The sequence below is a fragment of the Sinocyclocheilus rhinocerous genome, unplaced genomic scaffold (assembly GCF_001515625.1).
Source record: "Sinocyclocheilus rhinocerous isolate Xijiao unplaced genomic scaffold, SAMN03320098_v1.1 scaffold5086, whole genome shotgun sequence".
NCBI classification, from domain to species: Eukaryota; Metazoa; Chordata; class Actinopteri; order Cypriniformes; family Cyprinidae; genus Sinocyclocheilus; species Sinocyclocheilus rhinocerous.
In genome coordinates, this window is record NW_015624742.1 from 56157 (window position 1) to 71426 (window position 15270).

Below are 15270 nucleotides of genomic sequence, written 5' to 3' on the forward strand. Positions count from 1 at the left end.
TGCCAATACCTGCCATATATGTACAGCACACAAACTGTTCATACAATCTACTGTAAGTACCTAGAAGGCTGTTCATAAAGGCTGTAGGCCTAGGGGCCGTTTACACAACAACGTTTTCAGCCAAAAACGGGAAACTTTTAATGTGTTTTGTCTGTTCGTTTACACGACAACTGCGTTTTGGGGACTGAAAACGCATAATTTTGAGAACGGGTTTCAAAGTGCAAGTTTTTGAAAACACCACCGTTATCGTTTCTGTGAAAACACCCAATACAGGAGTCTTTGAAAACGCTGACGTCATGCGCGTGCGTAGTACGTGTTAGGTATGTAGAAATGCGCAGTGTGTAGACCTGTGACGGTATTCGGTAATGCGATATATCACGGTAATGAATATGCACGATATTGTTATCGTGGGCACTTCTAAATACCGTGAATAATTATATATTACAAATTATTCCGAATTTTGAATGCATTTTAAGAATACTTTTCCCATCAACTGGTCAAAATGCACAACACCGCTGTATGCTGCGTGAAAGACGCGTGCGCACTCTGATGTAAACAAGCGCGGACGAGAAGCACATGGCGGAACATGTGAGAGACGCTCTGGATGAAAGCGCACTTTCACTCTCTGACAGCAGATGGCGCTAAACTGCAGAAATAATAATAATAATAATTCATTTAAATGCAGCCGTTACCCCGGAAACCCTGTAAACAAAGCAGATGCACTACTTTCTGTTTCTGAAAGGTGTTTAAATGATTTAAACAGCCATTCAGATTTGTGTATTTGCTATGATGTTCATCACAGTGCCAAATACTTAAATATTTAGACTTAATAGGCTATTTATTTTCAAACTTTTTTTTACATTTTAATCTGGACTACAACATGCCCTAGATATTGTTTGAAAGTGTTTTGATTCTTTATTGTTCATTCACACTTTACATTAGGGCTTCATTAGTTAACATTAGTTAATTCATTAGTTAACATAAACTGCCAATGAAAAATTCTTCTGAACGTTCATTAATCTTAGGTATTCCAATATTTAATAACACGTTGTTAAAATCTAAAGTTGCAAGTGTGTTATTTAATGAGCTAACATGAACTAAGACTTGTGTTTTTTTAAACAAAGATTAATAACTTCTGTCGCAAATGTAGCTATTGCTCATTGTGAATGTTAATGCATTAACTGAGGTTAACTAATGAGGTCTTATTGTAAAGTGATACCTATTGGTCTTTATAGTTCTTTTGCACTTTAATCTGTGTAAAACTTTTAACTTTATACATTTTTCTGTATTGCTTTATTGCATTTAAATGTTCAGTTATTTTTGTTATAAGAAAAATGTTATTAAACCTGTTATACTGTATTATGACAGCACTTTTTTAAACTAAATTTCAATATCGTGATAATACCGCATACTGTGATAAAAGCATTAGCAATTAATCGCAACATGAAAATTTTATACCGGCATATCCCTAATACAGAGTGTAGAAAGATTCTTGAACTAATGGCTCCTATGAGCCGGATCTTTTTAGTTCATCATAAACAGCCACCAATATAGTGTAATCTAATTCCAAATGAGTCTCTTATGTGAATCTTTTTAGAGAATTTAAAAAAAATACAAACAAAGTAACTAGCATTGTTCAATTACCAAATAAATTGATTCTAAAACAGATTATTTTTAGTGAATCAAAACCATAGAGTGCAAACCAGAATCCAAACTAATTCCAACCAATTGACTCTAGAGCCAGTTCTTTTTTAGTCTATCAAACACATACGGTTAATAAAGTCTCTGAAAAGACTGGTAAAAATCCATAAGAATTTTATGTAAAACAATTTAGCAAAAATAATTTATTTTATTATCGAAATTACTAAAATACTCAAACATTTGGAAATGTGCGTTTCTTTTTTTAGAAATATATCTTCCTCAAAACTACTAAGAATTGAATAATTAACTGAATAGTTAAGCTGGAATCATTAATCGGAAACAGAATCAGGAAAAAAAAAATACATTCCTTATGATTCCCATCCCTAGGGATCAACCGGAATGCTCACATTAGCTTGGTTGATTATAATTGGACCATTACAGATTGTTGCGATGTTTTGCAAAACCATTTTAACAATTCAGCTCCATTAAACATGGAAACTTACTAGATATCAAAAGTTTAATTTTGTATTATTTATATACTATTATAGCATTTATTCATTTTTTGAATTCATTTTTTAATGTTTGAATTAGTTTTTATTTTTCTATTTTCAGTTTTCATTTTTAGATTTTTTTTTTTTGTAATTTTGCTATGTGCTTTTGTCAGTTTTTGTATGTTTGTATTTTTATTATTTATTTTTCTATGTAGATTTTATCTATTTTCAGTTTTATTTCAATTAAAGGGGACATTGGAAGTTTGAGTATGATTGTTTAGGGTCTTCGTGAAATACTTTGGTTAAAGTTACTCAATGGTCGTGTAAAACAGCACCCTCTTTACCTTGTCACCCTCTTTACTTTAGTTTTAGTGAACAACTGATAACAATAACACTGTGCTGAGGAAACCTTCAACGTCTCTATTCCTCTGTGGTGGAATGAACCTCCAATAAAAAAAAAATAATAATAATAATAATAAAAAGCTTCTTCTCTAGCTTGCTTTATAATCTAATTGTCTTTTAAACCTGGCATTGTGTATTATGACTATTGCTGACTCTATCAAATATCTTGCTAATTTCTTCTTTAAAGATTTTATTGAGCATTTATCATAAAAAGAGCTATGAGCAAGAGTGTTACAGCATTGTGTGTATGATGAATAACAGCTATATATATATATATATATATTGTTTCTCTTTTGTACAATGCTTTGGATAAACCATTGCTAAATGCATAAATGTAAAATGTAAGAAATTTACTTATTTAATTATAGCAGGCCAGCATAAGGCATTTTAGCCCAACTGTGGTAATGAATGGTAGTCATTCTGCTAATTTGCATGAAGTTCAATTGTGCTCACCTTTGTCTTGTCACTAATCGTCACTATCACTGGTGTTCGCTCAAACCGCCCATTGCTGCAACTACGTTTTGTGCTTTACAGAGCATTCACACAGAATTTAATTCTTCTCATGTTTCATGATCAAGACCCACTGGAGATAAAAGGCCTCTGGTGGTTTTCTGCTTGCAAAACGCCGTCAGTGTGAACGTACCTTAAGTGGGGTGTTTAGGTACAGCAAGTCAACAGGTTCTCCAGCCCGAGGTGATGACTACTTAAAAAAGCCCTCTCTGTATCATCGTTTTCATAATTGCTTTCACACCCGCTCACATGAAGGCCTTTAGTTATGCGTACTTAATGACAGCGCTATTCCCTTCAGAGCTCCACGCAACCTTTGAGGCTAGAAAAGTTCACAAAGGTAAGCACTTTGCTCAGAGAGCTATTGAAAATGAGGCTGGTGTGCTTATGCATTAAACATTAAGTCCCTGTAGACGGAAGAAAAAGAAAAACACTCGTTTAATCAAGTCCATTTTCCCAAGAATTCCAATAAATATCTAAAAATTAAATAAAATCCTTTGCGGCAGTGAAATCATAAAGCCCATCTCTCTCTCTCTCTCTCTCTCTCTCTCTCTCGGTCACCGGCAGCTCCTCTGTATTCCGGCTGCTGATTTGAATGTCAGGAGTGATAAAGGAGGGGTCGAGAACGAGGAGATGGACGGAGGGGGAACTAATCGTGCAGTCTTCACGCACCCGTCCGGTGGCCCTAGAGGCCACGTTTATGAACCTCGGCGAAATAAAACGCCAGACAGTGGTCCATCACTCTCTAGAACAGCGAAGCACACACACAAAAAAAAAAAACATAAAGAAACCACGTCTCACAGCCAGTAAATATGCTAGCAGGGACAACATCAGAGATATTAAACAGAAGCGTGTGGCGCTATGATTTTCAGGCCTGACCCGCAGGCGATACCGGGAAGGCTACAGTTCTCTAGAGTTTTCAAATGTCTATTCTTAACTAGGCATGGGCCGATTACCGGTTTCAAGGTATACCGCGATTTGAAAATGTCACGGTTTCAAAACCTCTAATATTTTCCGTGATCTTACTGCTCTACTTCATCTTGGTGTCTGATTTGAAGCAGGCAGAATGCTAGATCTAAAGAGCCATAACAAAAATAAACGTCATATTGCGCTGCAAACATCATTGACAGCTTTAATTAAGTTGTCAGTGCCGGCAAATGACCATGATATAAGCAGGATAAACCATGGCTAGCAGTGCATTAAAAGATTGTAATGCACAAATGTGGAGGCAAAGAACCACCCGACACAAAACATCAAATCATCTGGATCATGTGACACTGAAGACTGGAGTAATGATGCTGAAAATTCAGCTTTACATCTCAGGAATAAATTACATTTGGAAATATATTCAAATAGAAAACAGCTATTTTACATTTAAAGATATTTAAAAAATAAATAAAAACAAAAAAACATTACTATTTTATCTGTTTTCGATCAAATAAATGCAGCCTTAGTAAACATAAGAATCTTCTTTCAAAAACATAAAGAAAAAATTGTACTGACCTCAAACGTTTAAACAGTATTAAATACTCTAAATAATTCTATCTACGGATCTGCCGATCATGCATGTCAGTACTTTAATATGGAAATGATAAAAATATATAACCTGTATTTTCTATAGAATATAAAATTTAAAAATAAATAAAGTGAAGCTGGTTTGTGTTCATATTATATGTTATAAGTCTATTATTAACCTAAAAGTGACTAAAAGTTAACCTGAGTAACTAAAAGTAAACTACATGCAGACACCTTCTGAGGCAGTCTAAATTCAGTTTGGTTTAAAGGGGTCTGGAGGGGTAATTAAGTTCCGTATTAGTTACAAAATATTATTACTTACCTATAAGGCCCTTAATGGGTTAGCTCCTGCGTACCTAACTAGTCTTCTACCACGCTACAATCCATCACGCCCCCTAAGGTCGCAAAACTCTGGACTTTTGGTAGTACCTAGGATAGCAAAGTCCACTAAAGGAGGTAGAGCTTTTTCGCATTTGGCTCCCAAACTCTGGAATAGCCTTCCTGATAATGTTCGGGGTTCAGACACACTCTCTCTGTTTAAATCTAGATTAAAGACATCTCATTAGCCAAGCATTCAAATAATACATCTCATAATCTTGTACTGCAGTTATCATTGGTTTTTGAGTGCAATTTCTCCAAATTCGTAGGTCAGAGTTCACCAAACTTGAACTTTGGAATGCAGTGAAATAAGCTTGCATTTCCTGTCTCCCGCATTAACATGCATATGAATGGAAATCAAAGGAGTGCAAAGTGCAGTGTGACCGGCCCTTAAACAACCAAAAAGTTAATTTACACCATTCTTGACCTTAAAAGAGATATTTCAGATATTCAGATTTTTTTTTTAGGTCCATTTAGCTGTGGCACGGTGTAAGTTAATTTGCCACTCACACTTTTTTGTGGAACCCAGCCCCTGGCCAAAATATGAGTTTATAATCCATAATAATGCTTTCTCCAACGAAAAAGTCCATCTCCTATTGTCCTCTCACATCAAAAAACCACTGACAAATTTGTTTTGAACTGTTTTTGACTGTTTTGGCTTGTAAACGGTGCTTGATCTGAGCATATATCTCTCCTGATTCAGACAAGATGAACTTTTCACTGGAGAAAGCAATATTATTGGATACAGGACTCATATTTTAGCTAGAAGCAGAAGAAGTTTGAAGTTAAAAATGCTTTAATGATGGATTTGTTTCTTACAAACACGCAGCTTTTGTCTTCTCAAGACATTAACTGATGGACTGGAGTGGTGTGGATTACTTGTGGATTATTGTGATGTTTTTATCAGCTGTTTGGACTCTCATTCTGACGGCACCCATTCACTGCAGAGCATCCATTGGTCATCAAGTGACGTAATGCTATATTTCTCCAAATCAAGAAACAAACTCATCTACATCTTGGATGGCCTGAGGGTGAGGACATTTTCAGTAGATTTTAATTTTTGGGTGAACTATTAAATTAAAGTATCCGAGTCCATTTTGACCATTCACATATAAGCTAAAATTCATACGAGCCCTGAAATGAGCCAAAAAGTGTGAAAAGACCCTGAGATACAGTGTTTTCAATTTCACAAAACAGCAGCACGATAATCGTTTCAAGAGACGGATGAGTCTCTGTTTTGAGAGCTGATGTTTTGTGTTTGTTCAGGGGTGGGTGGTTACGGATGATATGAGAAAGCATGGGACAGATAGAGAGAAAAAGACACAGATCAACACAGCCAGCCTGCTATATATATCGCTCTCTCTGCAAATACTCTCATCCTAGAGAAGGTGGGCAGCCGGATACACGTGGCTTATCCATCTCTCCCAAGGCATGCTGGGTAAAGCTCAACTCCTGCTGGCTAACATAGACCTAAGCCACACAGAGCTCCAGTCTCTCCACAGGGCCACACACACGGACAGGGAGGGGGATTTATTTACTCATATTCAGCTGCGTCCATTGATAAAATCATATGAGAAACTTAAGAGCGGCTTACGGCTGATTCTATCTGGGCTGAGCTGTGTATGCTGGGAGGTTGATTTATCTTCGAGGTCAATGATTGATGTCACGTCCAGCACATACTGGGACGCAGGGTGGATGTGCAGTCATAATGACAGTATGATGCATGGATGAATCTAGTCTAATGTGGTGCTGCTAAAGGGTCTATTAACATTTAGTATATATAAAAAATAAATAAAAAATCCACCTGTAATTTGTTCAGTGTTCAAATATTTTGTCCTACCCCAGTTTAATGTGCAGACAAATTGCAGTACAATTTGGCTGGAATGGATTTGTAATCTAGTTTTTAGTACCATTTAGAATTTGTGCTTTTGATTTAGCTTAATTTTTTTTAAATCATTATTTTTAGGGTTTCAGTTTCAGTTTATTTTTCTATTTACTTTAATTTTTGTTTCATTATTATGTTAGTATTTTCAGGGATATCAATGTTTAAGCTAAATTAAACTGGCACAATTAAATATGTTAATTAAGTTAATAAGTTATTTAGCACAATCTTATTGTTATTGCTGCTCACACTAGAACTAAAACTATTAAAAACTATTTTGTTAATGAAATAAAATATAAATATAAGATGAAAAACATACATGAACTTACATGAAAATTAGAAATGTTGCCTTGGTAACTAACTGAAATGAAATAAGTTTATATAAAATAAGCTAAAAAAATAAGCTAGTAAAATGAATTTAATAAAACTGAAATAAAAATGTATTAAAGCTGCGTAGAATATATATAAACAAAATGAAAAAGGCACATAACAGAATGACTAAAAATTACACTAAAATTAATATGAAACTGAAAATATAAAAATAAAAGCTAATTCAAAATATAAATAATACTAAAATAGTATATAAATTATACTAAATAACACTATTGCTATCTAGTTAGATTTCATTTAATGCAGGTGGATTGTTAAGTTTTCAAGTTTTATAATATACCATGTATCAAAAACTACAAGTTAGAGTCATAAAAATGTATTTATAGTTTACTTTTAGGCTTTTTGTTACATTATTTTTTTTTTCTTTCAACTAACAAAAATATTTGCATTCAGTTTTCTTTTAGTTTCTGTTAATGATAATAGCACTGCATTTATTTTTGTTGCTGCATTACAAAAATGAAATTTCCTGCAACTGCAGAAAAAGTTCACTTTCTCCGGCCAACTAAACCATATCAATCAGAACTTAACAAGTTAGTTCACTATACAGTGCATCGGCACCAGAGATCAGATGTGATGAGGCTAAAAAAATAAATGGTAAACCTTAAATCTATGGTATGACCGTTAACCCTTCATTCTTCAGGTGTGGTTTTATAAAGAAAGTATTATATGGAAAATATGAGTGGTTTGTGACAGCTTCTTTAAACAGAGCTTACTACTGTCTGTCAATCCATCTGAAAATCCTCTACTGCCCCCTAGTGGAACACACAGCCATAAACACTTAATTAATTCAGTGAGAGGGAGCTCAGTGTGCGGCCAACCCAGAGAGTTTGGCTTGCTGTGCTGTCACGGCACGACAGTGACAGGCTTCCTGCGCTTAGAAGAAACAAGGGTAAGACAGACAGCCTGAAAAAAGGAAACGAGAGGAAACAGAAGTTCCTTGTTGCTCGGAGTCAGAGCGGAAGCATGAAGATGTCAACAAAACACATCATTTACACCGAATGCTATCAAACTGATAAAAGCAGCGACGTTTTCCACCCCATTGCCATCCCAGCGACCTCCTCTTTAAAAAAAAAAAATCCCGGAATCCCCACAAGACTAACCCGCTCGCCTCTAAGAGCGAGAGGCAAGAGTCAGAGCGGAAGCATGAAGATGTCAACAAAACACATAATTTACACCGAATGCTATCAAACTGATAAAAGCAGCAACGTTTTCCAACCCATTGCCATCCCAGCGACCTCCTCTTTAAAAAAAAAAAATCCCGGAATCCCCACAAGACTAACCCGCTCGCCTCTAAGAGCGAGAGGCAAGAGTAATTTTCGAGCGGGAAGACGGCTTTCCCTGGAACATCTCTCTAGTTCCCTAATTGGAGTCTACATGCTTTTTAAGCTCCTGCTTGCATTAGCCCTGTCTCATCAGCAGTCTCTCCACTGAGGTGACAGTTAAAGACCTATTCCAGCCTTAAAAAAATTTTTAAAAAAAAAAGAGTATTCCAGATGGTCGAAGACTGCAGCGGATACGTCTTAATCCACACAATAGAATTTTATGGCTCTCTGCCTCCGAGCCGACAGGGGCAAACGCTAATTGGCAGGAGGAGGGCTAAAAAAAAAGGGTACATCAATGGAATAACAAGGTGACGGCGTACCTGACAGTGAGGATGGGGGTTTGAACAGCCCATCATGGCTCCTTTATTCTCGAAGATCTGAAACACAGAAGAAAAAGACATTACGTCCTTTCAAAGAACCCAGACATAACAAGCCACAGCAAACTGTATACAAGTGTTCAGAAACAACCCAAAACACACTCAAACAGACAGGTGCAGACAAAACACGCACTCTGTTATTGAGACATGAAGAGATCAGAGCACATGTTGCTGTTTAAAAGGAAACATCCTGTCGAAGGTAGTTTTAAGACTTCCTGGCACCTCCCTCAAGGGCGATATAAAAGGATTTGAGCAGGATCTGCCCTTGACTACTCCACTTGATAAATATTGACTCGACTAAAGTCACCGCTCTTCAGGGTCTGTAAATCGCAAAGACGAGGCAGAACACATGCTCTGATGTGTTTAACAGAGAGGAGATAACCACCGGTGTTATCCGGAGGAGTCGCTAACCGATAGTCTCTAGTGGGACAAACGGCAAGTAATGTAGAAACGCCCCTATGGATGCTTCTGAGATTTAACTGAACTTTGCTGCACCCTAAAATAATGATTTATTGTTCATTTCACCACGACCTCATGAGGAAATGTAACTATTTTATGAAGTGGCGATTTTGTATGAATTCAAACGATGTGATTCGTACAGAAACGTATGAAAAATGTAAGCATGTTGGTCCACCCCTAAACCTAACCACGAATGGGGCGTTCAAGTCATTTCAGAAATATTGTATTCACATGTTGAATGCACACGAACAAGCCCTGTGTTTCTGAGTTGGGGGTTTGTCAGTGAGAAAATATGTGCAGTGTCTGTAACTACAGTAAATTTGATAAAAAGAATGATTTTTTATTTTATTTACAATAAAACTAAGCTAAGTTGCATGTGCAAAATACAATAGTATTGTAGAATTACGATACTGTACAATTAGAATATATAACGATTGAGTTTACAGCACCTTCATAAATTTAATAAAAACATAAAAAAGCAAAAACACACCTGATGCGCATTCTTCATTCATCATTTTGTAGAAGTAGAGCTATAAAGGCCAGAGTGACTTCCCTAGTAAAAAATATATTTAAAAAAAATTTATTTCACACTAAGTATAGTTCAAAGCTATTAGCATATTTACTGACATATCGCTCGAGACTGATGTAAACATTTTCATTAAACTTTATTTGGAGTACTACTTGTGCACAATGCACATTTCTTAATATTAAGCCTAAAATGTGTTTTAATGTCACTATTGATGAGGATTGTATGATCTTTGAATAATATCGGCCTTTAAATGCAAGATATTTAAAGTGTACCTGAAGTATACTTGCAATAGTTCCACTTTAACACAATCAAATATACTTCAGAATATCTTTAGTTGGACCTCAGCACTACTTCCGCAAAATTAAAGCGCATTAAGTGCAAAATTAGCTGTTCCAATTTAGCAGACTTTAGTATACCAGTTTAGTATACTAAAAGTACAATTGCAGCGTTTTTTTTTTAAGTACATAAATATCTAAATGCATTTGTAGCACACTTAGCATGAAATAAATGTATTTAAAATATATTTTAGTATATTTATTTTTCACTAGGGTTGAATGCACCTGATATCTTAATTACTTATTCTCAGCTTGTAAAAACAAACTTCCCAAAGACGTACCACGAGCATATTATTCGAAAATGTACAAATGAGATTAGCCACCAAATTGCCAAAATGTATGTTGGTTTGTCTGCATCATTGTGAATCCTTCAACAAAATTACTGAAGAAAATGTTCATGGATAAAGTTTTTTTGGGAGTTTTTATCATTGGTAATGAAAACGAGATGAAAAAGACACATAAAGAAACTGTTTTTGATTAAGTTAACGTTCTCACATCAACAGAAAACTGTGTGTTACAGCACTTTGTTTCCTAACTTGGTGCAACACAATTTTCCAATGACAAGTAATTTGTCACAACGCAATCAGAACATATTTTAATCTTTAATGTTCAATATGCAGCTGTGTAGAATTACTGTATAATTTGGACCAATTATATTTCAGTGTCTACTCAAATGCGCAAAATGCTTGTCACAATCTCAGGTTAGGACACGGTGTTGAGTTACAGATTTAGTGTCCCTGGAGTAACCTGAGGTTGGCACTGTGCCGTAATGCTGTAAGTCTGCAGCAATGCTAGCTCAGCAAAAGCACTGAAGGTGCTTCCTTTTGCCATGAATACATAGATACCTGCACTCGAGCACCCTTGTGAACCATTAAATAACAAATTGGTCACTCTATAGCAGGGGTGTCCAATCCTGCTCCTATAGGGCTACTTTCTTGTAAAGTTTAGCTCCAGCTCACCTGCCTGGATGTTTCTAGTGATCCCGAAGACCTTGATTAGCTGGTTCAGGTGTGTTTAATTGGGGTTGGATTTAAAATGTGCAGGAAGGTGGCCCTCCAGGAACAGGATCGGATGCCCCTGCTTTATATCCTTATGAACTTCTCATTGGGGCAATACCCTTAAAGGGACAACTTTGGACCTTATCTACCCCTAAAAGGTGCATTTTAATACTTTAGAGTAGTAATATGTACTCTAAAGATACTACTACGAACCTTTTAGGGGTAAATTAGGTAAGTTGCCTCTTTGAAGATTATATCCCTAAAGGCTGCTGTATCCCAAAAGGGATAAAACATTTTTGCACATTTTTTTTTTTTCTGAGATTGTACAGACACAAGCAAGTGAGCATCATTTCAAACAGGACCAGTAAGTGTTTTGCTCAGTGCCGATAACTCAGTGATTGCCCCTTGAAAGGCTCGAACCTACAACCTTCCGGCAACCAGTCCACAGCTTTGACCACTTGACTTCACCCTCTCATACTGTACTTCACATGTTTATGAAGATAATTTTAACTGATGGCACTGCTCTCCTTGCTAGTTTGTAGCTGCTATGTACCATACATCACATATACATATACATATATATATACATACACTGTCATGTATATTGCATTCCTGCACTCCAGGAGAATACACTCTTCCTATATTGTTTGGAATTGACTGTGTTGTGTGATCCTTTGGAGTCAATGAGTGTCCTCCCTTCATTATCTATCTGTTTGTGGGAAAACTGGAGGACTTGTTGGTTTATACCTTCTGTTGACCTCAGTGACAGCTGTTGGGTTTCATCAATATGTTTGGTTGATATAATAAATTAAAGGTCTTCAACCCTGCTCCTGGGGACCCACTGTCCTGCAAAGTTTATTTCCAACCTGCTTCAGCTCACCTGGCCTGAGCTTGATTGGCGGGGTCAGGTGTGTTTGATTAAGGCTGGAGCTAAATTTTGCAGGACAGTGGGCACAGGAGCAGGGGGTTTTTTTTCCAATAATGATGGGACACATTTTTGTTAAAGGAATAGTTCACCCAAAAATGAAAATTAGCCCTTTATTTACTCACCCTCAAACCATCCTAGGCGTATATGACTTCCTTCTTTCAGATGAATCCAATCGGAGTTAAATTAAATATTGACAATTGACAAATTGACAGTGTACAACAGTGAGTGCAAGCTAGATTAAATTGATTATTACGTTTTAAATATGGTTATTTTTCTTACAAAAACGCATCGATTCACTACAAGAGGCCTTTGTTCACCCCCTGGAGCCGTGTGAGGCACTTTTTATTATGGATGTGCTTTATTTCACTTCTTTTGGACTGATGAACTGTAACACCCAAAACGGAATTTAGGGCAAAATAAAATGGATTTCATGGTTGCATAAATTAAAAAGTAGCTACTCTGTGGAGTTTACTTGTGAACAAACAAGTTATGTTTACATTCATTCTGAAGGGTTAACAAACACGTGGAAAGCATTTCATTCATGATCATGGTTTTATATACTAATTAATTTAATAGATTAACACACCAAAATAAAATATTAAGTGACAAAAGAGCGCGGTGCAAACGACTTTGTGAAAGCATTTCATTCCCTATTGCAAAGCAATATTGTGGTAATTATCAATATTGTATGATATGAAAAAACAAAAAGTGTTTCCCAAAACACTTGGGAAAATTCCCAAGTGTTTGGAAGTCGGCGATTGTTGTTCCAATATTCAAAAGTGGAGATTCCCTTTCTATTGATAATTATAGGCCAATTAGTATTTTACCCACTGTTTCTAAGGTTATGGAGAAATTAGTTGCAAAACAGATAAGCAGTTACTTGAGTAGTAGTTTATTTTCATTGCATCCAATGCAGTTTGGTTTTAGAGCAAAATACTCAACGGAAACCGCAAATTGTTTTTTTATAGAAAATATTAAAACTTTCTTAGATAAAGGTGGTGTAGTTGGAGCAGTGTTCCTTGATTTAAAGAAAGCCTTTGACACCGTTAATCATAGAATCCTTATGTCTAAGCTATCTTGTTTTAATTTCTCATTACATACACTTAACTGGATAGAGTCATATCTATCAGATAGATTTCAGTGTGACAGAGTACAAAATCACCAATCCAATGATTTAGGTACATCAACTGGTGTTCCGCAAGGATCTATCTTGGGTCCATTGCTTTTTGCTATATATATAAATGATTTTCATCTTGCATGTCCTGGCATTAATATACAAATGTATGCGGACGATACAGTAATTTATATACATGGTAATAGTCTAGTACAAGTTGCAAATGAACTCACGAATTCTATGGTTAATGTGCCAGCATGGCTAAAAGAGAATTGCTTACAACTAAATGTGTCCAAGACAGTATGTATGTTTTTCTCTAAGTCTAACAGTATTATTAAAGAGCCAGATGTTTACGTGTCAGGGGTGAGGCTGCAGGTAGTGCCTCAATATAATTTAATGGGAATCCTGATTGATTCTAAACTTACATTTAAAGCTCAAGTTAAAAAGGTTTGTAAGCAGGTTAAGTTTAATCTCTATAATTTTAAATTTATTAGAGATTATATGTCATTAGAGGCAGCTAAGATGTATATGTATTCTATGGTTATTTCTCACATGACTTACTGTTTAACCACCTGGTCTCAGGTGAGTTCAGTGACTCTAAAACCATTAGAGTCCTTATACAAACGTACACTTAAAGTCTTTGATAAGAAATCGGTGCATTATCATCATTGTCTAATACTGAAAAAATATAATTTAAGTTGGGAAAATATGATTAAGTATGCAAATGTATGCTTGATGTATAAAATTATTTATGGTTTATCTTCTCCTCCTCTTAGTCAGTTAGTTAGTATTAGAACAACTGATTATCGTTCTACAAGAGGTGCATTAAGAGGAGATTGTATCATACCGCTTAGACGAAGTAATTTTAGTCAGTCTGCTTTTTCTGTTAAAGCTGCACGAGAATGGAATACTATTCCGACAACTATACGAGATCTAGACACATATGCTTTATTTAGGGTTCAGTTGAAGAATTGGTTAATTCATACTCAGATTTGTCAACACTAGAATTTTATATTTGCTAGCTATCCTATTATTGATTGTATCTTGTTTGCATTGTCTTTATTTGATCCCATTGTTTTTTAATAGAATACTGTATGATTTGAACTATGTAATTATAACATTTTTTAGTATGTATTTTTAATTACATTTTATTTTAGGGTGACTTGTAACATCTTGTCCAGGGACTACGGATGTAAAATAGCCTTGGCTAATTCTGGTACATTTACAGGAATGTTTTATTAATGTACAATATCCCTGTCAACTAAATAAATAAATAAATTTTTTTTAAAAATCTTTTTTACGTTTCCTTGGTTGGTAGATGCACCGGGGACCTGATTATAGCACTTAAAACCTGGAAAAGTCAGATTTTCATGATATGTCCCCTTTAATAATAATAAGACATGTTTATTATGCAGCAAATCAGCATATTAGAATGATTTCTAGTATGGATCATGTGACACTGAAGACTAGAGTAATGATACTGAAATTTCAGTTTCACCATGACAAAAATAAAATACATGAAAAATATTTTACAGTAGAATAAGTTATAAGTTTTAAGTTGTAAGTTTTCACAATATTACTGTTTTTACTGTATTTTTTATTAAATGTAGCTTTGGTGAGCAAGAAAGTCATATAAACCTAGGATGCCTTGAGGGTGAGTAATTCATGGGCGAATTTTCATTTTTGGGTGAACTAACCCCTTAAATGAAGAAGGAAAAGAAATAAGCAACAACTGGCCCGCAAATTGTTTTTTTATAGAAAATATGGTAACACTTTATTTCGATAGTCCACTTTAGACATTCTATTAACAGTAAGTAACTTTGCAACTACATGTCAACTAGCAGTTAGTAGAGTATTAGTAGAATGTCTGCTTAATATCTTCTAACACTTTCTTTGTCAACTTATTCTACTAACCCTAAACCTACCCTAACAGTCTACTCTGAGAATTAGTTGACATGTAGTTGACATATAGTTACAAAGTTACTTATAGTTAATAGAACGT

General features: G+C 35.4%; 1 protein-coding gene across 1 annotated transcript in view; it reads right to left on the bottom strand.

The window, feature by feature from the left end:
- Positions 1–15270, bottom strand: part of LOC107745727 (galactose-1-phosphate uridylyltransferase-like) — a 25667-nt gene that overhangs the window by 7868 nt on the left and 2529 nt on the right. The window contains exon 2 of the mRNA XM_016559675.1: positions 8849–8905. Coding sequence (XP_016415161.1) covers positions 8849–8905 — 57 coding nt within the window. The remainder of the gene's footprint in view (positions 1–8848; positions 8906–15270) is intronic.